The sequence below is a fragment of the Eptesicus fuscus genome, chromosome 5 (genome assembly GCF_027574615.1).
Source record: "Eptesicus fuscus isolate TK198812 chromosome 5, DD_ASM_mEF_20220401, whole genome shotgun sequence".
In the NCBI taxonomy this organism is placed as follows: Eukaryota; Metazoa; Chordata; class Mammalia; order Chiroptera; family Vespertilionidae; genus Eptesicus; species Eptesicus fuscus.
Window position 1 is genome coordinate 52009809 of NC_072477.1, and position 23733 is coordinate 52033541.

A 23733-nucleotide genomic window follows, 5' to 3' on the forward strand; every position below is an offset into this window, starting at 1 on the left:
CTGCTTCCTGCCCAGGTGAGCCAGAGTTGATGGGCTGGCTTTACTCCCAAGCTTCTCTTCCTGTTTTCCCCTTTGCCAATCCAATGCTAAGTGTGGCTCCTTTAGGACCCTGGTGACGCGCCTCTTTTTAAGCACCCAGAACAGCAGGCCTGGGGAGGGAGGGTCCCTGAAGTAGTTAATGGCAGGTGATGCAAACAATGACAGGGTTCACAAGCCTCTGGGGCACACAGGAGAGGAGGAGGGTTCAGGGCACACTTCCTGGAGGAGATGACCCTTCATCAGAGGAGAGGTACAAAAATGGCAGCAAGGCAAGGAACAGCATGGAAAGCTTGGGGAATGGCGAGTAGTTTGGAATATCTGGAAAGAGGATACATGGGGGGCGGGGACAGGGAACGAAAGGCAGATCAGAGGGGCCTGGATGCTAAACTAAGGGGTCTGTACTTTCTCTGGCAAAGGGACCTTCTAGAACACTGTCCCAGGAGTGTCTGCATTTCCACAAAATGAGGGGGCTCTTGAAGCAGGACTCAGGTGACTGAATTTTGCATTTCACTCTGGCCTTAAGGAACAAGTAAGAGTCAACAATATGATTGACATTTAGGGAATATCACTCATCTAAAGAGGGAAAAGCAGTAAATACCACTGTGTTACTCTTCAGTGTGTTGGGCAATTCTAGAATTGTTTTAGCCTGAGAGAGATCGCCACAGGAAGCTCTAAGACCACAACACACAGAATCACTGAAAGCATTTTTTTTTTTTTAACCCTCACCCTAGGATATTTTTCCATTGATTTTCAGAGAGAGTGGACGAGAGAGGGAAAGACAGAGAGAAATATCTATATGAGAGAAATACATCGATTGTTTGCCTCCTGCACACGCCTCAACCAGGGCCTGGGCCGGGGAGGAGCCTGCAACCAATGGAACCTAGGGACCTTTAGGTCCACAGGCCAACGCTGAAAGCATTTTAGATCGAAACATTTCAACATGGTCTCTAGTTAGCTAGCACTGGATCCACAGCTCCCTGAACTCAATTAGACCATTTTTGAAGCTGACTGACTTCAGAGGGTTTCCCAAGTGACTAGAAGCTTCCAGGTCTCAAGTTTCCTTAATAGTCCTGAGGACTCATCCTACACCTGACACAGCAAGATAGGTGAACCAAAACAAACCAGAGAAGCTGGGACATTTCTTTCTTTTTTCTTTTTTTTCTTTTTTCCTGAGATATGACTGTCAACTTTTAGTGGCAGAGGCTTTTGGGCTAAGCCCCAAGGATGCCAGGGTTCCCAAACCTTGTAACTTGGCCTGTCAGGGTCTGGCTCAGGAGGGCTGTAGTGAGGGGCCAGCAAGCCCCCTGCCCATCCCCTCCCTGGTGGATGCTTCAGCCAACTTCCCTCCCTAGACCCTGAGGTCCCACAACACTGTGTGTCCCTTCCTCAGAGCCTGTGGGACAATACAGAGGTTATGCACACAGTGTTTCTGTGAAAAGGAAAGGGAAATGAGGTAAATACCTGTCAGGCCCATTCATTGCCCAGCTAAAGAGAATTCTTTGTGTTGAGCCAATCAGACAGAAATGGGACCCAGGAGAGTGGTGCATGAGCTAGGAAGTGATGACTGGCAGGCCCATTCTGGCATTTCACAGAGGAAGCCTCTGCCAAATAAACAGAAGTGTGGGCAAGGGCAGGCTAGGAGACAGTCCTATCCCTGTGGCCTTGTTGGGTTTGGGGTTTGTTTTTTTAGTGTTGTTGTTTTTTTAATTGACTTTAGAGTGAGGAAGAGAGAGAGAGAGAGAGGCATTGATTTGTCATTCCACCTATTTATGCACTTATTGGTTGATTCTTGTATGTTCCCTAGTCGGGGATCAAACCTGAAACCTTGGCGTACCTGGTCGATGCTCTAACCAACTGAGCTATCCAGCCAACCAGGGCCAGGGTTTTGTTTTGTTTTGTTTTGTTTTATATGCCACCGAGGGGCCAGGATAACAGTAACATCAGTCAACAGTCTTTTATTATCAGTAGGAGATATTCTTAATACCTAATGGTGCGGGAAGACACCCTTGACAGGTCTCATACCACCCTAACTGGACGGCTTGACCAAAAATATTTGGCTGCACAAAGCACCATGTGCCTTCCCCCAAAAGCGCACAACCTGGCCACACAACTGACCTTTCACTTCAAAGGCTCGTTCAGTGGGATTCACTGCATTTACAAAATTTCTTTCAAAACCATGAAGCAATGTCAGTATTTTAAAAATATTTTCCCCATTCTCCAAGGTCATTTTTCTGTCTATGGTTATTCTCCAGCCAATTTATCTTCCTGCTGTTGCCATAGATAAAACTATTTTTAGAGCACAACTGGTTTGGAGGCAGATTGTTTTAACAATTTCACAACCCCTGCTGTTGGCCTCCATACATGCCTCTTAGAGCTTTGTTTATCAGCTGACAGAAATTACTCTCCCACCTACAGTTGTTGTTTTCTTCCTTGAAAGATGATTTCAGATAAGAAGGAAGTATAAATTGCAGGTGGCAGCCACTCAGTGAAGGATAACTGGTGATAGTCTGGTCTGGCCACACCACCCCTGGCAGCTGACTCAGAGAACTCCCTGCTCAGTGTCAGCTGTCACCACCATTTCTGGTTGACTTGAATGTCTACACCAACACAACCTGGTTCCCCTGCAGCCCCTAATTTGGTAAGAAAACAGAAATGCTATTTTAATGGCCAATGTTAGTGTTCAAGACCATCACCTGTCCAACATCGGAAAGGAAAGACAGAACAGTGCAGAGTTTATTGAAAAACTTTCAACCTCAGGAACACGTTTCATGATTACTTGTTTGGTCTACAATTTTATTTTCAAGACAGTGTGCTCCTGTTTTCCAAAAAAAAAAATAGTAAGTGTTTTGCTCTAAAGCAGGCCCAATATGCCACTGCTATACAGTGTATGTCAGAAGAGTTCCGTTCAGAAGAATGATAGTTCCTCCTTTCAGCATCCCAAAAATGTCAATGGCCCTGCAAACTCCTACTCACCCTGCAAGACTAAACTCAAATATCTCCTGCAGAGGGAGGCCTTGCTCAGATGCTTCCAGAAGAGCCTGTCCTTGCAGCTTCCACTGGACTTATCAACACTCTGCCCCACTAGGGCAACCATCACACTGTATGGTGGTAGTCTGTGACAGTTTGCCTCCACAGGTAGAGTGAACCCCAGTGTCTGGCCCTGAATCACACAGAGGAGATCTATAAATGTTGTTTAATATATCAATCAAGCATCAATCAAAAGATCACAGCCTCTCATCTCACACACACACACCACCCACATACACATACACACACAGACAGTACTCATGACATTGGCAAATCATGAACAGAGGTGGAAATCATAAAGGAAGTCCTAGAACCTTTAGATATCTTCTCAAAACAAGTACTCATGTGCTCAGAACAGCCCTGCATGGTTTGATTCGGGGCCCTGACCCCTTCTCTCCAAAGTATTTAGGTTGTCTTATTCAAATGGCAGAGTCTCCTCAATAGTGTGTCTACTGTGCCAGACACCAAAACACGTAAAACTAAAGAAATTCTTGAAACTAAATTTTGAGAAAACATCTTCAGAAAGGTTATCTTGATACTTGTCACGTTTGCATCCACCCACATTATCACTCCAGCTGCTCCAATCAGCTCCCACCTCTAGATGGGGACTTAGACAATGTAATTCATGCAATCCCATTCACACATGACTGTCCTGGCTCAGGATTAGCCTTTCCGTGACTCTATTCCAGGCGTCCTCAAACTACGGCCCGCGGGCCACACAAAAACGGGTGTTTTTGCCGTTTTGTTTTTTTACTTCAAAATAAGATATGTGCAGTGTGCATAGGAATTTGTTCATAGTTTTTTTTAAACTATAGTCCGGCCCTCCAATGGTCTGAGGGACAGTGAACTGGCCCCCTGTTTAAAAAGTTTGAGGACCCCTTCTCTATTCTTTCTCGATCGCAACTGTGTTCCAACTGTGAAGGGTTTCCACAGAAAAAGGCAAATACCCATCTTGGATAAGGCCGGGACTGTGGTTGGAAACCTACTTGGACCTAATGGGGATCACGCTTTATGAAGCTAATGACTGAACAACCAGAATTGTGTCAATCCTAACTGTCCGGTGTATGTGCACATTCATGCGCAGATGGGTGTGTGCACACACACACTCACACACCTGCACACACAGCCAGAACTCATCACTTGGTCCACACCCAAAAGTAACACAACGCCTTCCTTCCAGAGCTAAAGAAAGACAGCATAAGGCAACTGCTAGTCACTCAGCTGAAGTATATCCAAAGCAATCATGCATGTCTACAAGACTTGACCACAATTAGATACCAAAGTGGCCCTGACTTGGACTAAATCATCCATTTAGCTAAACCCTGGGGAAACACACGAGATGTCTCAACCATGGAAAAGAGGCACCAAATAATAAGTACTGAATATCATGATGAGTAGATGAACTGAGGAGCTCAAGCCAAGGCCCTGGCAGTGTGCTCTGAGGTGCTGATCTGGAAGAGAAAGATGCAACCTGCGTGTGCCTAGCATTTCTTTCCCAGAGCACCTGGAGAGGCGAGAAAAGATGCAAAAAAGGTCGCAGAGATAAGATGCAAAAAAGGTCGCAGAGATACGGAGCGCTTCCAAAGGGCAACCTCCCTGGAGATGGTGCCCAAGGCTAGCAGGGCCGCTTCTGCGGCCACAGTGCTCATATTTAAATCAGAAAGAAGAAAGTGGTTTGCATAAATCCACGCCACAGGCAACTGGGCTCCAGCGGCTGGCCCCGACTTTGTCCGGTGAAGACGACCTGGTATGGCTAAGCGCACTCCACCAGCAAGCGGTGTCATTCTGTCACCAGTGGGGACCAGAGACCCTTTTTCAATCGCTGGAAGGAGGGAAGTTTGGGTGTCAAAGACGTTCTTTACCTCTGAGTCTCAAGGTAGGGATACTGCAGAAATGTCCCCCTTGCTTTTTAAAATGGTGCCAATAAACTTGTCTTGGCAGGGGAGTCAGGAAAGGGAGGAAATCTCTGGGAATTCCAGAAAGTCCCCTAAACACTTCCGCCCCCGGGGCGTCCAGATGAAGGGTCAAGGCCGGTCTGAAGCAGCATCCGAAGGCTGAGCCAGGGTGGGGCGTCGGGGCCAGGGACCGGCTCCCGCGCGACCCCTTCCCCAGCCCCCTCCTGCCGGGCGGCTGGACCGGGGAAGCAGGACCTCGGCGGCTCCGTCCCCAGCTACTCACCCTCCGGCTGGGTGTCCCGGGCGCCCTGGTGCCGCCGCCGGAGAGCAGAGTGACGGTGGACGTGGAGCGCAGCATCCCGCAGCGGCAGTGGACGCGGGCTCCGAGCGGCGCTGCTCCCGGCGGAATGAGCGCGGTCCCGCCTGCGTGGGGGCGCCGCGGGCCAGTAGCCACTGCGGCTGGGGCGAGGCGGGCGGGGGCGGGGGCGGGAACGGCGAGGAGGCGGGGGCGGGGCCGGGCCCGGGGGCGGGGCCGTCGCGGCCCGAGACAGCCCCCGCCTTACTCGTCCGGCTGCATTTTCTCCGAAGGGGGCGGAAGGCCAAAGTTGAAAGGCATCCTACCCCTAAGGCGATGTGCGTCCTCCCTGGACGCCGGGGCTCTCACTGCTGTCTGCGGTGTCAAGGTCCACCTGTCCCTTCATCCTCAGATGCTCTGATGGCCCACTCCCACCCTATCTGCCCCAGGAGGCTCTGCCATATCCCTGGGGGTCGCCAGGACCCTCACCCCAAGTCATTCATTCAGTATTTATGGAGTGCCTACCATGTGTCCCTCCCAGCAGCCTGCAATCAACCGTCCCCTGTCCTCACGGAGTTTGCAATCCGGTGGGGACACAGAGATGACAGGTGTTGGTAATTTGGTGGAAGAGGAGATGCCATAGGGAGCACTCAACCTGGCCTTAGGTGTTGGCCTGTGTAGGAAACACCCCCAAGAGGAGCTGATGACTAAGCTAAGACCTGAAATACAAGTAGGATAGAGTGTTCACCACAAACTGCTCCTGTTTAATATTCAGCGATTACTGTGGGCCGCTGGCAATCAGTCCCCGTAGCCAGCCTTTGAGGTAGGCACTATTATTAGCCTGCACCCCCATTATGCAGCTGAGGACATTGACTCACCAGGAGGCTGAGTAACACAGCAGGGGCCCCACTGGCTGGTAAGTGGCAAAGCTAGGATGGACTCCACAGTTTGACCCTGGTGCCTTGCTTGTCTACTACGCTACCCCCTCCCCCTCTCCCCCCGCCCCCCCAGCAGAGGAAGGAGTTCCAGGCCAAAAGAATGGGCCTGTGCAAAGATGGTTAGAAGGCAAGAGAAGGTATGGCCTATTTTTGAGGAACTGAAAATATCCCAGTGTAAGGGGCTAATGGTAGAGAAGCAGCAGAAGGGAGTCCAGGCAGATCATGAAGAACTTGATGTGTTTTTCTGCAGATAATCTCTTTCTACTCACCCTTCAAAGCCCAGATCAAACACTGCCTCCCCACCAAGCTCTCCAGGACCCTCCTGCCCTGCACACCCAACCTCATGAACTCAGCAGCTGTTAGAGGGGTGTGTGTGTGTGTGTGTGTGTGTGTCCCCTTCCCCAATGGTGAGCTGCTGGACCATTCTCAGCCTCCAGTGTGGCACCAATATGGAAGATGCTCAATGTTGCTGGACAGACACTTGCTCCTTCTGCAGACTAGGAAGTGAGGCCATCATCACCACTGCTGCCGTGCCTGCATTCTAAGTGCTTTATAAGCATTTTCTCACCAATTCTCACCATGACCCAACAAGGTGGATGCTTCCCCATTTGCAAATGAGGAAACCGAGGCCCAGGCACATTAGGATACTTGGTGAAGTACTGGGACTTCTAATTGCAGGTCTGCTGCTTTTTACCACACTTCTCCCTGCATCCTCCCATCCAACCATTCTTCTAAAAAGAGGTCATTCATGAGGGGTGTCTTTCCAATGTACTTCCATGCAGCTCCTACTCGTGGGAGACTTTTGCAAGACTAAAATGTGGGTCTGCTTTCAATAAAACGCGGTCAAAAGGTGGCTGTTGAAAGCCAACATGGGTTAGAAAGATCTGCATGGCTACCTCAGCAGAAAAAGGCTAATGATTATTGTTGTTTTGTTGCATTGCCCTGAGGAGAAAGGAAATGGGCTGCTGTTCAGACAGAGTCAAAATAGCATGGCATCATCCATGTTTATTTACATTATGGCAACCACCCAAGTGACCACCCAAGATGGAGTCAGCTTCTGAGAGGAAGTGTGGCCCATGGACTCATTTTTCCTCCATCTACCCAAGTCTTTTTCATATTGTTAATATAATACACTGTGTTATGGTGCATTGCAAAAGCAGCAGGCTGCACACCTGCGTGTGAGCTCTTTGTGGAAACTGGATCTTGTTTACACCTCTTCCTGCCCAGTACTCAGCACGGTAATTGGCATGTTGTAAGTGCACAGTAAATGTTGAAGGAATGAAGAAATGATGTTACAGAGCAATATTTCAGCTCACTTATGATCAAGCAATACAGAAACCAAGATCCTTCTCAACCCAGCTTCTAGGGTGGTGAGGGTCTCCAAGCAGCTTTCCAGCTGAAGCAGCCAGAGTCCCAGGATGGTCTCAGCCAGGAAAGTTCCTCATGCCGGCTGTCACTAAGGGCTGTGGGTGACGGGATTGGACAGATGCCAGGCTCTGGCTTATGCCAGAGCCCCTCTCTCTGCCAGGCCAATGAATAAGGAACTGCACGAGAGAGGAGAGTGGAAAGGAGGAGAAGGGAAAAATGGAAAGATAAGTAGGGATTGAGAAATCAGTGAAAAGATGGGCCTAGAATGAAAAGGAAAAGTCAGAAATGAAGTCGCAGTCACAGGTTTCTATGAACAGTTCCGGGGGAAGATAAAAAGGAAGAATTGACTCTTCGAAAGAGGAATCAAAAGCTGAGCACTTCTACCCCAGCCAGAGTCCTCCACGGTCCACAGAAATGAGGGTCGAAAGGGGCAGACTTGACAGGAACAGTACTCTGATGTGGCAGGTCACCCTATTCCCCTTCAACATTGCCCCCATCTACCTGGGCCCCCCGTGAGCACTGGTGACAGGATCACCACTGTTTGCGCTGGAGGGCACAGGATCGCTGACAGAACTGTCTCCGCTGCCATCCCTTTGCATCCACAGCAATAGCCACGTATTCCTGAGAGCGGTCCTAAATCTCTCGGCTAAAGCACAGGTCTGCAGACAATTCTAGAGGTCTGTATAAACGCCCTTCTTTTTCTTGAATTCAATCACTGGTGCACCTCCTTCTCTCACCCAATCCTAGATTTCGCGCTCATGTCCTCCCACCCTCTGCCTGCGGAATTGCTGCTCTCTGCTGAGGCCCCTCTGAGTTCTCCATTGGCATCTTTAGTTGACAGGCTTATGAGGGGACCCATTTCTCCAGCAAAGTCCTCACCAGTAAAGACTATCATTATTTCTTGGCAGAAACAATCAGGAATTGAGTTGCTGGACAAGGACCCAGAGTAGGTGAGCCCAAGCAATGCCAGCCTTCCTGTTACTCGTGCCCTCTTCCCTCTTACGTTTCTGAGGCTTCCCTTTTCTTCTTCTTCGTTCAGCTGTCACATCGCAAAGTCCTGGCATATTCTCCTGCTCTGAATGTCAAACAGAGACCAGATTTTCACAGTGAAAAAAGGACACATTTCCAACCCAAGGACAAGGGTGTTGAATTACAAAGCTTCTTTGGATAAAGTAGAACAAGAAACACCCCGCATTCACGGGGTGTCTGAGAAGCAGAGAACAGGGCCTAGAGATAAGGAAAGCAGACTGAGAGGAACCCTATCCCCTGGCCAAGCCACCCAGATACTCGGCATTAAAAACCTGTCTAGACACAGGGGCTGGAACCACTCTGGGGAATACAAGCTCACTGAAAATAACGCTGCGCTCACCGGTTAACCCTTGAACAAATGAACTACTGGCAGAGTAATAATAAGCCAATTCATTGAACAAATATATACCAGGGGCCTACTGTGTGCCAGGTGCTGGGGACACAGAGGTGAGTAAGACAGCCCCTGCTTTCTGGGAGTTCACAATCAATTTGGGAAGAGAGACGTGTACTTAGTAAAATGATAACTAACACGTATACAGCACTTACTTTGTGCAAAAGGCTGAAAAGACATCAATTAATTTAATCTTCCCAGCAACTGAGTGAGGAAGAGGCCACTATGTCCCCTGTTTTGCAGATGAGGAAATCACATCCCGGGGAGGTGAAGTGACTTGCCTGCGGTTCCAAGCGTCAGCCCCAGGCCAGAAGGCTCCAGAGTCTGTGGACTTGCCTGTTCACCTCTTGGTCTGGGTTAGGCACAGACCTGAGGCATCCAGAGCACCGTGATGGACACCGGAGGAGGGAATCCAAGCTGCGGCTGCAGCAGAGGACAGGAAAGGCTCCCTGGGAAAATGAGGAGGAAAAGTTGGGGCATTAGGGGGTGAGGGGCCACAGGAAACCGTGAGGTCAGAGGGTCTGGGAAATGTGTGTTAGCCCTTTAGCTTGAACTTCAGGGCAGAGGGAGAGCCCAGAGACAAAGTGGTATGGAATAAGGTTGCAAAAGGCCTTGAATAAAGTTGAGAATCGATCTGCAAGTGATGGATACCTCTTGAAGGTCTGCAACCAGGGCAGTGACAAGATCAGGCTGCAGAGAGGAGTACAGATGGCAGGCAGAGACTGCAGGCCAAGTACAGCTGACCCTTGAACAATGCAGGGTGAGAGGTGCCTATCCCCTCCCCCTGGCATAATTGAAAATCTGTGTATAAGTTTTGAATTCCCTAAAACTTAACTACTAGCCCTAGTGGATAGAACGTTGGCGTGCGGACTGAAAGGTCCTGAGTTTGATTCCAGTCAAGGGCACATGCCTATGTTGCAGGCTCAATCCCCATTTGGGGGTGTGCAGGAGGCAGCCAATCAATGATTCTCTCTCTTGCCGAAACCGGTTGGGCTCAGTGGATAGAGCGTCGGTCTGCGGACTGAAGGGTCCCGGGTTCGATTCCGGTCAAGGGCATGTACATTGGTTGCGGGCACATCCCCGGTAGGGGGTGTGCAGGAGGCAGCTGGTCAATGTTTCTCTCTCATTGATGTTTCTAGCTCTCTGTCCCTCTCCTTTCCTCTCTGTAAAAAGTCAATAAAATGTATATATTTTTTTAAATGATTCTCTCTCATCATTGATGTTTCTATCTCTCTCTCCCTCTTCCTCCTCTCTGAAATCAATAAAAATATATTGTAAAATTTAACTACTACTGTTGACTGGAAGCCTTACTGATAACATAAACAGTCCATTAACACATATTTTGTATGTTATATGTATTATACACCATATTCTTACAATATAGTAAGCTAATGTAAAAATGTTAAGAATATGATAAGGAAGAGAAAAGACATTTACCGTCGTTTTTGAAAAAAAATTCCAGAGTAAGTGGACCTATGAAGTTCAAACCCATGTTGCCCAAGGGTCAAAAGTGCTTTGGCTTCTACTAAAATAGTATGGACCTGAGATAAAGAGGCTCTGAACTAAGGCAGTCCCATCCTCCGAAAGGTCACCAGTTAGATTCCCTGTCCGGGCACAAGCCCCGGTTGTTGCTTCGATCCCCAGTAGGGGGCGTGCAGGAGGCAGCCAATCAATGTTTCTCTCGCTCATAGATTTTTTTCTCTCTCTCCATCTCCCTTCTTCTTTCTCTAAAAGCAATAAAACCATATTTAAAAAAAAAAAAAAAAGGAAATGGGTGGAGTAAAGGGCGAGTGACCCGTCCTCAGCCCTGGGCCTTTGTCATGCATTGAGCACACAGGGGCAAATCCGGACATCCACCTGGAGGAAGGCATCCTTCTGACTTTCCAAGTAGCTACATGGCTTGTAGTAAAAAAAAGTGCAGGTGCAAAGGCGTTCTATTATGTCTTTATTTTTCCAGGAAGACATCCTGATGACTGTCTTTAAGAGGAAGTAGGCTCCACCTAATGTAAAAAATAATAATAATAATAATCACAGATGGGAAGGAATAAGTCAGATGAGAAATGTTAAAGGAATGAGGGGCCTTCCTGAGCAGTGTGCTACCAAGAACACCTCCCTTTGGCACCCAGGTGCTTCCTTCAGTAATTTAGAAGATTCCTTCTGAAACATCTGAATTGGTGACTGGTCAGTAAGTCCCATTTGGACCACTGTACATATAAGTAATACCTGTACTTGAGTTTATACCGAAAATGGAATGGCTAATCTACAAAGGGGAATTTTTTTTTAATTTTTAAAAACAAAAAGTCCTGAAATGCTTATATATGTACTAGTGGCCCGGTGCACAAAATTTGTGCATGGGGGGGGGGGCGGTGTTCCTCAGCCTGGCCTACATCCTCTCCAATCTGGGACCCCTCGAAGGATGTCCTACTGCTGGTTTACAGGGATCGGGCCTAAACCGGCAGTCGGACATCCCTCTCACAATCCAGGACTGCTGGCTCCTAACTGCTCACCTGCCTGCCTGCCTGCCTGATTGCCCCTAACCACTCTGCCTGCCAGCCTGCTCACCCCCAACTGGCCCCTGTGCCAGCCTGCTCACCCCCAACTGCACCCCTGCTGGCCTGCTCACTCCAAACTGCACCCCCCACTGTCCTGCTCACCCCCAACTGGCCCCCCTGCTGGTCTGCTTACCCCCAACAGCCCCGCCCCCCACCAGCCTGATCACCCGCAACTGCCATCCCATCCTGGCCTGATCACCCCCCAGCGACCCAAGCTCCCAGCCCCTCTGTTTTTTCTTTTCTTTTCTTTTTTTTTTTTCAGTGCTTCCTTGAGCGGAGGCCAGGGCCAGCTGGAAGCAAGTATCTGGGATTTATTTATCTTCTATAATTGAAACTTTGTAGCCTTGAGCGGAGGCCATGGCCGGCCAGGGTGGGCGGGAAGCTTGGCTTCCTCCATTGCCGGGGCAACCCAAGCCTCCTGCTTGCTCTAGCTCCATGGCCGCTGCCATCTTGGTTGGGTTAATTTGCATACTTGCTCCTGATTGGCTGGTAGGCATGGCTTGTGGGCATAGTGGAGGTACGGTCAATTTGCATGTTTCTCTTTTATTAGTGTAGATATTCACGTAGAACACCCGACACACCTTTTCATGCTATGACTACCATCTTACATCAGCTTCTCCCAGAGCAGACTCTGAGCCAAAAACTCATGTGTAGGGAATTATTGAGAAGATGCAGGAAGAAAGCAGGAAGGGAGTGGAGATGCAGGAAGGGGAAGAAGTGGGCCAGGCACCATCTGAGGCAAAGTTCTCAATGAGCCTGCTCCCCCTAGCAATTCCAGGGTGTGAGCTGCACCTGAGTTCAGCCTCCAGACACTATGCTGCGTGTCTGCACTCCTGATTTCAGTCACTCCCTGGTGTGGGGTCAGGGCAAGGGATCTCTATGCCCATGGAACATCCTCTGAAGGTCACAGGTACAGACTATTAGTATCAAATCACACAAAAGCTGGGAAACAGACACACAGAACTGGTAGAAGAGGACTGAGAAGCTTTGGGTGGGCACCAACTGTGTCCACTACATCTCTGTATTATATCTGTATAAAATTTGGATATGCATACAAATACCAAGGGGTATGTAATATGTCATTTTCAAAGTAATGATGGCTGGAACAAGAATGACCATAGACCACTGTGTGGCCCAGAGAGTCTGTTACAAAACAGTATGAATACAGACAGTCTGAAAGAATCAGAGGGAGGAACATTCAACCTACTGATGGAAGAGACAGCGTCCAAAAACATCAAGAGTCTGGAGCAAGAATCAGAATCTGACAAGATGGAGTCATCAGGAATAAATCTGTGGTCTTCACCCTGGGGCCAAAGTCAATAAGGGCTCCAGTGGAGGACACAGGAGACCCGGCTCAGCAGCGACATGTACCACGGATACCTGTGGATCTCAGCCTGGCCAGTCGCTCCACAGAAGCCCACCCTTCAGTGACCCAGAACATCTCATCCTGTTCAAGCTGCATTTAGAGAGAGGCAGGGTCTGGAACCAGAAAGGCAAAACTCCCTACTATGTGGTGCGGGTCCCACCATGCCTGGAATGTGGCTTTCGGTTCTGGATGCCCTGGTTTAAAAGGGTATGGGTTGCCCAAATGATTTCAGAAGAATATGACACAGATGGCATAAAAACTTGACACTAAACAACGGGAGATGTAGGTGACAGAGCTGGGAATATTGTTTTAGAGAAGAAAAGACTGGGGAACATGTTAGGTGACTTTAATTCTTGAAGGACTGTCACTGTGGCAGAGGGGTTAGACTTGTTCTGTGTAACCCAAAGTGTAGAATGGGGCCCAGTAAGTAAAAGCTACAGGGAGATGGAGTGCAGTGCAATCTAAGCAATACTTTCATCATCAGAGCTAACCAAGGAGAGGGGATAAAGAAATGAAAGTGAGGAGGGTGGAAATGATGAGCAGGGCTAACACAGAGGCAGGCAGGGCATTCCCCATCACTGGAACGAGACTCTATCAGTGGTTCCCCACGCCCAACTCCACACCAAAGCCACCCGGGGACTTGCTAACAATATGTTTCTGGGCCCTGAACCACAGATATTCTCATTTAGTGGACCTGGGATAACACCCAGAAATCTATATTCTAATAGGCTTCCCCAATTTTTCCTTATGCACCATCCAGCCTTCGCACTCTGACCAGGCTCTGGGACCACTGGTGAAGACATCTCATCAAGGATGACTAGAGAGATCACAGGTGTCAGATGGAGGAGGGAGCATAGAGTAGATGCATTTATTACCTACGAATTCCAGAATCGGGGGCCCTGGGACTGTGGAATGTTAGGTTTCTCATCAGATCAGGCAGTCTGGGGAACACTGTTTAATAGAGATGATAGGCTTTGGAGCCAAACTAACCTGAGTTTATATTGAGGCTCTTCCACATATTAGCTGGAGGGTCCTGGGAAGGTCATTTCCACTCTCCAACCCTAATCTTCTTACCTGTGATGGGTCATTGTGAGGCTTTATGAATGTATAAACTATATGACTATATGACCCACCTCTCAGGGTCATTGTGAGGCTTTATGAATGTATAAACTATATGACTATAGTATGTTGTAAGGAACCTTCTGAAGAAAACCATGGTTTGTCTGGTCATTTTGGGGGTAATATGAGTGTGAAAGAGGATGGAACACTTCTTTAGATTTGGGACAGCGTCTTCAAAGCAAATATATTGTGTTCCATACCAGTGCCAATGTAAGACATTCAGAAAAGAATAAAAGCCATTATTTTCCTGTATTTGATTTGTTTTATTAAGAGATTAATATAAAGAACTAACCTGCCATTATCATGTAATGGAAGAGGATAATATAACTTCAAAACAAAACAGCATTCACTTTTTTTAATCCTAAGAAGACCAACAATACTTCCTAACATTATGTTTCCGCCTTTATACCTCTAATGAACTCATGCAAACAGGCTTCCTTTATAGCTGCTGAGCAAGTATAACGTTTCCTATTAAACATGACCTAGGGATAGGAACAATTATTGCTCTAAGTTCAGTTTGTTCTGCCCCAAGTATGCATCTGGCCCCATCCTGCCTGCAGGGGTCTTCCTGATATGCTGATCCCTTCAGGCAGGGCCTCTCCATGGGGTTGTAAAGGTTGTTCACAGCACCAGGGCTTCCGGCTAGAAGAGCTCATGTTCCCCTTGTCAACTGTGCCCCCAGCACGGGGCTGCTTCTACTAGAGAAAGGGATGCCATTTCTAATCCACACACAACCATATAGGCTGGTGTGGCCCTGCCTGGAAGGGGGACATGGGAACGCTGATATTTCTGTGCAAGATCCCCTCCCCCCACTTCCCCAAAAACACTTTCTACCACAGCCTTCTCTGGTTAATGGTCACTCCATTCTAGTAGTTCAGGCCAAATCCCTGGAATAATTCTTTTTAAAATATATTTTAATTGATTTTTATTGCTTTTAGAGACAGAGGAAGGGAGAGGGAGAGAGATAGAAACATTGATGAGAAACATCATTGATCAGCAGCCTCCTGCATGCCCCTTACTGGGATCAAGCCCACAACCCAGTATGTGCCCCGACCGGGAATTAAACCAGAGACCTCATGGTGTATAGGTCAACGCTCAACCACTGAGCAACACTGACTGGGCCCTGGAATCATTCTTGATTCCTCTTTTTAATCTCTTACTCTACATTTCCCCTATCTGGCTTCACCTCAAAACAAGTCCCAAATCTAAACACTTTCATAACCAACATTTAAGTCATTATTACCTCTCCCCTGGACCCTATAAACGGCCTCCTAACTGGTCATGCTGCCTCTGCCCCTGCCCCACGAGAGTCCAATCACAATCCAGAGGCTACTGTGATCCTTTTAAACCCATTCCTTCCAATGGCTTCACAGCTCTTCAGATCAAAGCCCAAGTCTTTTGCATTTAGTTAGTGCTCATCTCTCCTCACCAAGATCCAAGATCTACAAGGGCAGGAGTGTTCATCTATTTTGTTTATTCCTCTAATCCCAGTGTCTACAACAGTGCCTGACACAGAATAGACATCCAGTAGCTCGTCCTTGAATGAATGAATGAATGAATGAGTGGTCCTTTGCCATGGCCCCCAGGGTGACAGCATGCTCAAATCAGTCCATCCAAGGTCTCGGCACCATTGCTCACTGAACCTAGAAAAACATCTAGTTCTGATCCAAACCTCCCTCTGATGTGGCTATTTCTGCCTCCCCACTGCAACAGGTCACCTTAACCCCTCCCCTTCCAGAATAAATGTCACCAGTCTCTCAATTAGTTAGGGCTTTAATGAATGAAAGGAACTCCTGATTGGACCTACAGAAGGGCCCTGGAACAAGGGAACAGAAAGGCTCAAGCAAGGGCCGGCGAATAAGGAAAATTATTTACAGCAGTTAAAACAGGGACCAATTAATCACCCCACCAACAGTGCTCTGACAAGTCTTAACACTAATTGCACTCATTTGTTCCCATGCCCTATCACCCTCCACCGCTGTGAGTGAGCCCTTGACGTCAGAGACTGCTCATTCATCAGAGCAAACATCTGTGTGCTCAGCTCACCCAGAGACTCGGCCATCGATCCCAGATGCCAATCCCCCAAACCCTGCTTAATGTAGTGACAGGGCAGAGCGGGGGAGGGGCTTGGAGGCTGCAGCTTCTGTTCCCTGGGACTCTCTCTCCCTTCCACACAAACATGTCCATGCCGGGGCAGCCCTGGCCCATCAGCTTCCTCTCCACTGAGGTCCCTCCCCCGGTGCCTGAGTGGCTCTCAAGAGGCACAGGGCACCCTGGTGCTGTGATTCCTTGAGTCTGCTGGGGGCATGGGATGGGATGGTAGGGTGGGGTCAGGCTCTGCCCAGAGAGGTAGCAAGGGAACGCCCCTTGCTGTGGGTGATAAGGAGATTGCGATTGCGTAGTTGAAAAGTTAGTGAGGGAATGGGCATTTAAGCAACTTGTGATCACAGTCCCAGACCATTCATCAGGAGCAGAGAGTTAAAGCGAAATAGCTGTGTGTTCCACCAGGTGGGCTGAGCCCAGCGGCAGGAATTCCAGGAGAGGCCTTGCAAGCTCCAGAGTGGCTCCAGGGAGCGGAGGGGCTGCAGGCACAGAGCAGGGATCGGGATAGATGACCAATATGCCCCGGGGGTGCTGGGATGTCCTCAGCCTCAGCACTGGAGGCCCCATGTCCCAGGAAACCCCATCAGTCCCAGGTAAACCAGAGTCTAGAAGCAGGAAGCAAAGCCACAGGAACAAACCCAGACCCCAGCATGCAGAAGGGACCGTGGGGAGACACAGAACCGTGTGGCCCAGACAGAAAGCCCAGTTGTAAGAACCAGGACAGAGGAGAGAAACCGGGCTCAGAAACAGGTGAGGTTGATCCCTTCAAGGAGGTTAAAAGATGTTCGTGCAAAAAAAGTTTCTGTAGTCAAATAAAATTGGGAAAATCTAAGTCAAACAAAAGTACGCAGGTTTAAGATAGGACTTAGTGCCCTAAAGTAGATGGAGCATCTTCCAAAGATAAATAACTATGTTTCTCCAACTTTAATGACCACAGGACCCTTCCCAGCACATGGAGTAACTAATATATCGAGCTCGTTGGAAGCTAGCTAGCATCACACAGATCCCAGCAGGAGACACTGCTTTAGGCAGCTTTTCTGGAATGTGCCTAATCTGGGAAGAGACGTTCACATGGAGGCTGATGATGTGGGTTAATAATTGCCAAGCCCCGAAGCCAGACAGAAAGACAAAATCTCAGTTATAGACATGACGGCCAAGACAGAGCACCGCTGTCTGCAGCACAGCGATGGGTCTAGGGCCATCCATTTATCAGAGGTTAATGTGCTGAAGCTAAGGACTGCTATTGATTACAGTAGGTGCCCCGGCTGGTGGTCAGCTTACCTGATCACACTTTCCCCAGAGAAGGGAGGGCCCAGCTCACCCAGGGCCGGAGCCCACACTAAACACTGAACAGGTGCGCAGGTGGGTAGAGTGGCCGCCATTATGATGTCCATGGCTCCCACATTTGTCTTGACCACAGCTGAATTTGATGTGATAGGGAGTAGGGGAGGCGCAGAAGGTTCTAGAACAACACTGAGCCTTAATGCGCCTGGCACCAGCCATGCGGGCTCACTGTGTGGAGCCCTGTGGAGAGCTGCCAGAGTCCTTGGGGGAAGCTGGTGGGTGGCAGTCTTCTTCAAGGGCATTTGCACTCTCTGGACAAGTCACTGTCGGAGCACCGAGATGAGTGGACCATCACGGGCTCGTGTTTAAGTTCTTCCTGGGAATGAGGACTAGCCTGCGGAGGGGTGGTGCAAAGACCAGTGTGCTGGAGGCCAGGGAACTGGGTTCCATGGTGGCTCTGACACCAGCTGCGTTGTCACCTCTCCAGGGCTTCACACTTCCCGGTGACAGCGGAGGGCCTTGGACTGGATGTGTCTGAGGCTGCTTTTCAGCTTTGACATTCCAAAAGCATCGACAAACAAAAGTGATTCCCAAACATGTCTTCGTTGTTCTTTACTCAGGCCATAAACTGCACTTCCCCTACATTGTAAGCAGTTTACTCGTAGGATGGGTCAGGCCTCAGGGCCCTGCACAGAGCTGCAGGCTGGGTCCTGGACTGGCTGTTCAGCAGGAGCCGCCTGCACAGTATGCTCTATCCCCTACACCCTACAGCCTGACAGCCTTGGCCTATTTTTGCTCTCTGGAGCATGCTATGTACCCTTACACCTCATGCTTCCATGCATCTCGGCTTCCTTGGGACACACATCTGAGGTTGGCCTGTGTGCAGAGAGCTCGGAGTGAGGGAAGCAGGGCTGGTAGAAGGAGGCTGGCCTGAGGGGCAGTCAGACCCGAGGCCTCGGCCGGTCTCATGGGTGCTCTGAAGCTGGTGGCCCTCCAGAGCTGTGTTCATCTGAGGCAAGGAGGCTGGGCCTTTGCGAAGGGGGCCTAACATGGGGCAATTCCTGGGCGCCATCAGCATCCACCCCTCCGTGCAGCTGGGGCAGTGAGAGGGCTGTGGGCAGCATCCACCACAGAGCCTCTGCCTCCTCCCTCACCGTCCCTTTCTCCCCGTGACTCCCTCCTGTCCCTGCCGGTCTGTGCTTCTCCCAGTGTTTCCCCAGCTTTTGTGTAACCAGGAACTCTCAAGGGTAGGGCTGCCTTAGGCACTTCATTGGCCCAGACATTCACATGGTGCCGGAAGTAGCAAGAAGGAAATAGAATGTACTGAGTAAGAGGGAGGTCTCTGCATCAAACTATGACTTCACATCCCTGGGATTCCCATTATGAGGGAAGTCCATTTCCCTCCCTGAGCCTCTGTTTCTCAACCTGTAAAATGGGGGGCATGGTTATATCCAGTGTGACAAAAATCTAAATGCACTGCCGTTTAGATTGTTAGTATTAAATGAAGGGTATGAGTAAAACACGTGCCCGTGGCAAGTACTGACTAAAAGCAAAGGAGCAGGACGGGCTCTCCTGTAGCCTTTCCTCCCTGACCAGCGAAGATGTGCTTTTCTTTCTTTTTTTTTTTTTTTTTTAAATATATTTTATTGATTTTTTACAGAGAGGAAAAGAGAGGGATAGAGAGTTAGAAACATTGATGAGAGAGAAACATCGATCAGCTGCCTCTTGTACACCCCCTACTGGGGATGTGCCCGCAACCAAGGTACATGCCCTTAACCGGAATCGAACCTGGGACCCTTGAGTCCGCAGGCCGACGCTCTATCCACTGAGCCAAACCGGTTTCGGCGAAGATGTGCTTTTCCAGTTTCAGGAGTGGATGGGAGGCGAGGAGTCAGGAAAGAGGAAGCCTCGGGGAGCTGTGGCCGTGAGAGGCACTTGTGGGGAGCCATGGCCCTGAGAGTGTGTGTGGGAGGGGAACAAGGCCAGTGGCTGGGGATGGGGGAGTCAGAGTATGGACAACTGGGAAGACCCCAAAGTGGAGGGAGGGAAGTTGAGGGGAAGACGAGGGGCAAGCTTAGCCTGGCTGTGAGACCTGCTGTAGGTCTCCCACGTCTTAGCCCTTTATTGGGACGTTACACTCACAAAGGCCTCTGGAAACACTCTTTCCACCGTGGCCATTATCTGCCCCAGACAACATGCCAGAGAATAAGCAGACAGATAATCACAAATGCCAGGCGTTTCCTCCCTCCCCCGTTTAGATCTCAGGACAATGCATTTATCACCGTTGCATCACAGGGGCCACCACCTATACCTCTGGAAATAGGAAACAGCCCGAGTACAGGGGCTGGAGGGCCCGGGTCCCTGCATCCTGTCTCCAGGGGCCTGGCGGATACTCCACCGGAAGCCACTTCCGCCCTCTCCATTCCCTCCCTCAACAAAACCATTCAGGAGAGAAACATTTCCTGTCCTGGAGGGAGAGAGACCTTTGTCCTGCCTCTGTGAGGGTGAAAGAGAAGGTACACCATGACCGGACACTTCTAAATCCAGGCTTCCTTGCAGAGTTCGATGCAGCCTCCTATACCATGACTCTGTTCAACATGTTTATATTGGATTTTGGATATTTTATTTTATGCTATGTCATTTTATTTCATTGTGCTGGAAACCCTACAGGTGCAAACAAATCCAAATGTGCCAGGAGTTAGAACTCCATAGGAAGGCCCTGGCCAGGTAGCTCAGTTGGTTAGAGTGTCACGCCAATACACCAAGGCTGAGGGTTAGATCCCTAGTCATGGCACATACAGGAATCAACCAATGAATGCATAAATAAATGGAACAACAGAAAAATGTTTCTCTCTCTCTCTCTCTCTCTCTCTCTCTCTCTCTCTCAAATCAATGAATAATAACTTTTTTAAAAATTAATATAATAGAACCTGAAGAAACTTAATACCCAGTGTGACAAAAATGCAATGAACAAACTCAGTTCCTAAGAAAATGTGAACCTCCTCCCATTCCCCAAACACTAAAAAACACAAAACAAAACTCCACAACACAGCACTATTTGTTATAAATACTTAACTAAAATAAAGCCTCGTTAGTTCACCTGGCCTGGCATATCATGCAAGCCAGTTCAAAATAAGGATCAGAATAGAGCCCCAGTTCAGCCAACTAAAAACTAAAATAAATCATACTTAGCAGAACAGAATAATTTCATCCATTCACTTATTTTGCCATCTAGTCATTTACTATTTCAATGATAAATGAGTCAAGAACATTGCATGGTATTGTATTGCATACTTTTAATGTGCCAAGTATTATCTTTGGGCTGTGGGAAATGCAAGAGGGTATGGGAATTATCCCTTCCTCTGGAGAAGCTACAGTCTAGGAGGGGTGTGGAGAACAGGGATAAGGCTGCATGGAAGAATCATGGCAGTAGAAGATGAGAGGCAGGGAGAATGGCGAGGAAGGTGGTTGGGCTGGCCTAACACTCAGATATACACAGAATCTTGGTTGCCATAAATTTCGTCATTAAATTTTATCCCAAATTCTAAAATGCCACTAAGGCATTCATAGTAAGCAGAGCAGTCCCACGATGAGGAGTTGCAGACTGTAAATGGTACCCGGACACTATGAACAAGTGAGAGATAAGGACAAAGAGCATGGTTCACTCCGTTGTGTGTCCCCAGCCATTAGCCCACACTGCACAAATGAGCCCAATAAACGTTTGTTGAAGAATGAATGCGAGCGTGGAGATGTTTCGGAGCAGCAGAGGAGAAGGGCATCTCTGGAGATGAGAGGAATTCGGACCTCGTGAAAATGCTTGGAAAATGTTTCAAATACCTACAATAGGAATCCAAGAGATAATAAGCAAATGATGGATGAAATGGTTGCCAGGCTACTTAACATCACTAGCCATTAGGGAAATGCAAATAAAAACCATAATATGATACTGTACCACTTCACATACACTAGAATTGGCTATAATAAAAAAGACACATAATAACAAGTATTGGCAAGGATATGGAGAAATTGGAAGGCTCCTACACTGCTGGTGGGAATGTCAAAGAACGCAACCACTTTGAAAAATAGTTTGGCAGTTCCTCAAAAGTTCAACATAGACTTAACATAGGATCCAGCAATTCTGCTGCTACTCATATACTCAAGAGAAATGAAAACATATGGCCATTCACAAATTTGTACACAAAAGCTCATAGCAGCATTATTCATATAAGCCGAAAAGTAGAAACCATCCACCAGCTGATAAATGAATAAACAAAATGTGGTGTATTCATACAATGGAATATTATTTTTATCATAAAAAAGGAACAAAGTGTTAATATATACTACAACATACGTGAACTTTGGAAATAAGTTAAGTGGGGGAGAAAAGTCACAAAAGACCATATATGGTATGGTCTCATTTATATTAGATGTCTAGAATAGGCAGATCTATAGAGAAAAAAAAATGTAGATTTGTGGTTGCCTGAGGCTGAGGAGCCTGCAGGATAGAGATTGACTGCAAAGGGTATTAGGTTTCTTTAGAAAGTCATGAAAATGTTCTTAAATTGCTTATGCTGATAGTTGTGCCACTCTATGAATATAACTAAAGGCTGTATATTTGTACACTTTAAGTGGGTGGATTGTATGGCATGTGGACTATGTCTTAATAAAGCTGTTACCAAAAAAACATACTGACACACATTTGTGGATAAAACTTTTATACACACACACACACACACACACACACACACACACACACTGAGGGCCGGGCCATGGGAGGTCCAGTGGGGAGTATGGTGACTCTGAGGCACAGACAAGAAGTCTGATTCTTGAGCTTTCTTTGAGCAGCCCTAATGGGAAGGTGAAAAGACAGAACCAATAATGACTGATTAGATAGCTAACGGTTGCTGAGAGCATCTGTGAACTAGCTAGGCACTATAGAAAGCTCTGCCCCCATTATCTTATTATGTATATATACACAGATATAGTTATATAGCCCATCCTTCTCAATGAGGTAGATGCTATCATAAATCCCAGTTTACAGTTAAGGAAATTGAGTTCTGGAGAGATTAAATAACTTGCCCACAGTCTTCCAGGCTGTAAAGAAGGTGTGGGGACACAGCCCAGGCAGCCTGCCCCTGAGGACATGCCTTAACTCCTGGTCAGTGCTGCCCTCCCTACAGGTGGGGGCTGGAGACACGGGTGAAGGTCAAGGAGAGTGGGAGGTGAGCGCACTGGGAGGGCCCCAGCACCTGTGGTCTAATTGAGGGTGAAGAACTGGTTCTGTGAGTATGACAGTGGCGTGCAGAGCTGCAGCATTAACGAGGGAATTTGTGGTTATGACTTCTGGGACAGGGTAAAGCTTGGTACATTCCAGGGTGTGAGTAAGTGGGGTGAACAAAGTGCATGGGGATTGTTAATGGGGCCTGGACAGTGGTGACGGTTGCTCATCGTCCCAGACGTCTTCCAAATCTCAAAATTCTATGAATTTGGAGGGATGTGCATGCCAAGGGCCTATTCCTGGGGCAACATTAAGGTGAACTCTGTCACCAACCAAAGGTGAAGACAAAACATGCAAGAACCAGACCCTGAATAATATAACTACTTCTGTCAGTGGTTCCCAAACTCTCCATCACCAATTACATCTTAATGAGTAATTAAATTGTCTTCAACATTTGCATTAATGAGATAGATTTACAATAGCACATCAGACCTTCTGATCAGCTGAGACCACCCACTTGGCGTGGCTGGGTTGCTAGAAGCCCCAAGTCAAGAAACTCTGATCTCATCGGCCAAAGCAGCAGTTTTGGGGAAGCTGTAGTAGAATGTCCTTCTGTCAAGCTCTGCCGAGTTGTGGAATAGCCTGCTGGTCCCCTGAGTACACCTGCAGGCCCCTCAGGGTACATGCACCTTATCTCAGGAGCATTGTCCTCATCTCGTCCCCTCTGGTTAGGGCTGGCTTATTGCAGAGGGTTGGGGCAGCCGAGGACTGAGCCAAGGTTTGGGACCCTGGGGGACAAGGTGCTGCTAAGTTAATTTACTAAATGGAGGCTAAGGCATTGAGACTGCATTAACACCTCTCCCCACCTTTCTAGGAGAGTGCCAAGTCTGTGTGATTTAGTTCTTTTCAATAAAGGCGATGAACGCATTAGGTCTAGAGTCTCGATTGGTGGTGTCCAATCAAAATAAAACGAAAGCTATTTTTTGTAATTTTTAATTTTTCTAAGAGCCATATTTTTTAAAAGTGTAAAGAAACCAATGAAATTAATTATCATAATATTTTTTATTTAAGCCAAAATATCCAAAATGTAATCATTTCAACATTAATAT

General features: G+C 48.1%; 1 protein-coding gene across 4 annotated transcripts in view; it reads right to left on the minus strand.

Annotated features, from left to right (window-relative positions):
* Nucleotides 1–5407, minus strand: part of MYZAP (myocardial zonula adherens protein) — a 92091-nt gene extending 86684 nt beyond the window's left edge. For all 4 annotated transcript variants that reach the window (XM_054716197.1, XM_008143183.3, XM_054716198.1 and 1 more), the window contains exon 1: nt 5245–5407. In XM_054716197.1, the coding sequence (XP_054572172.1) occupies nt 5245–5319 (75 nt within the window). In that variant the 5' untranslated portion in view covers nt 5320–5407. The remainder of the gene's footprint in view (nt 1–5244) is intronic.
* Nucleotides 5408–23733: the final 18326 nt, after the last annotated feature.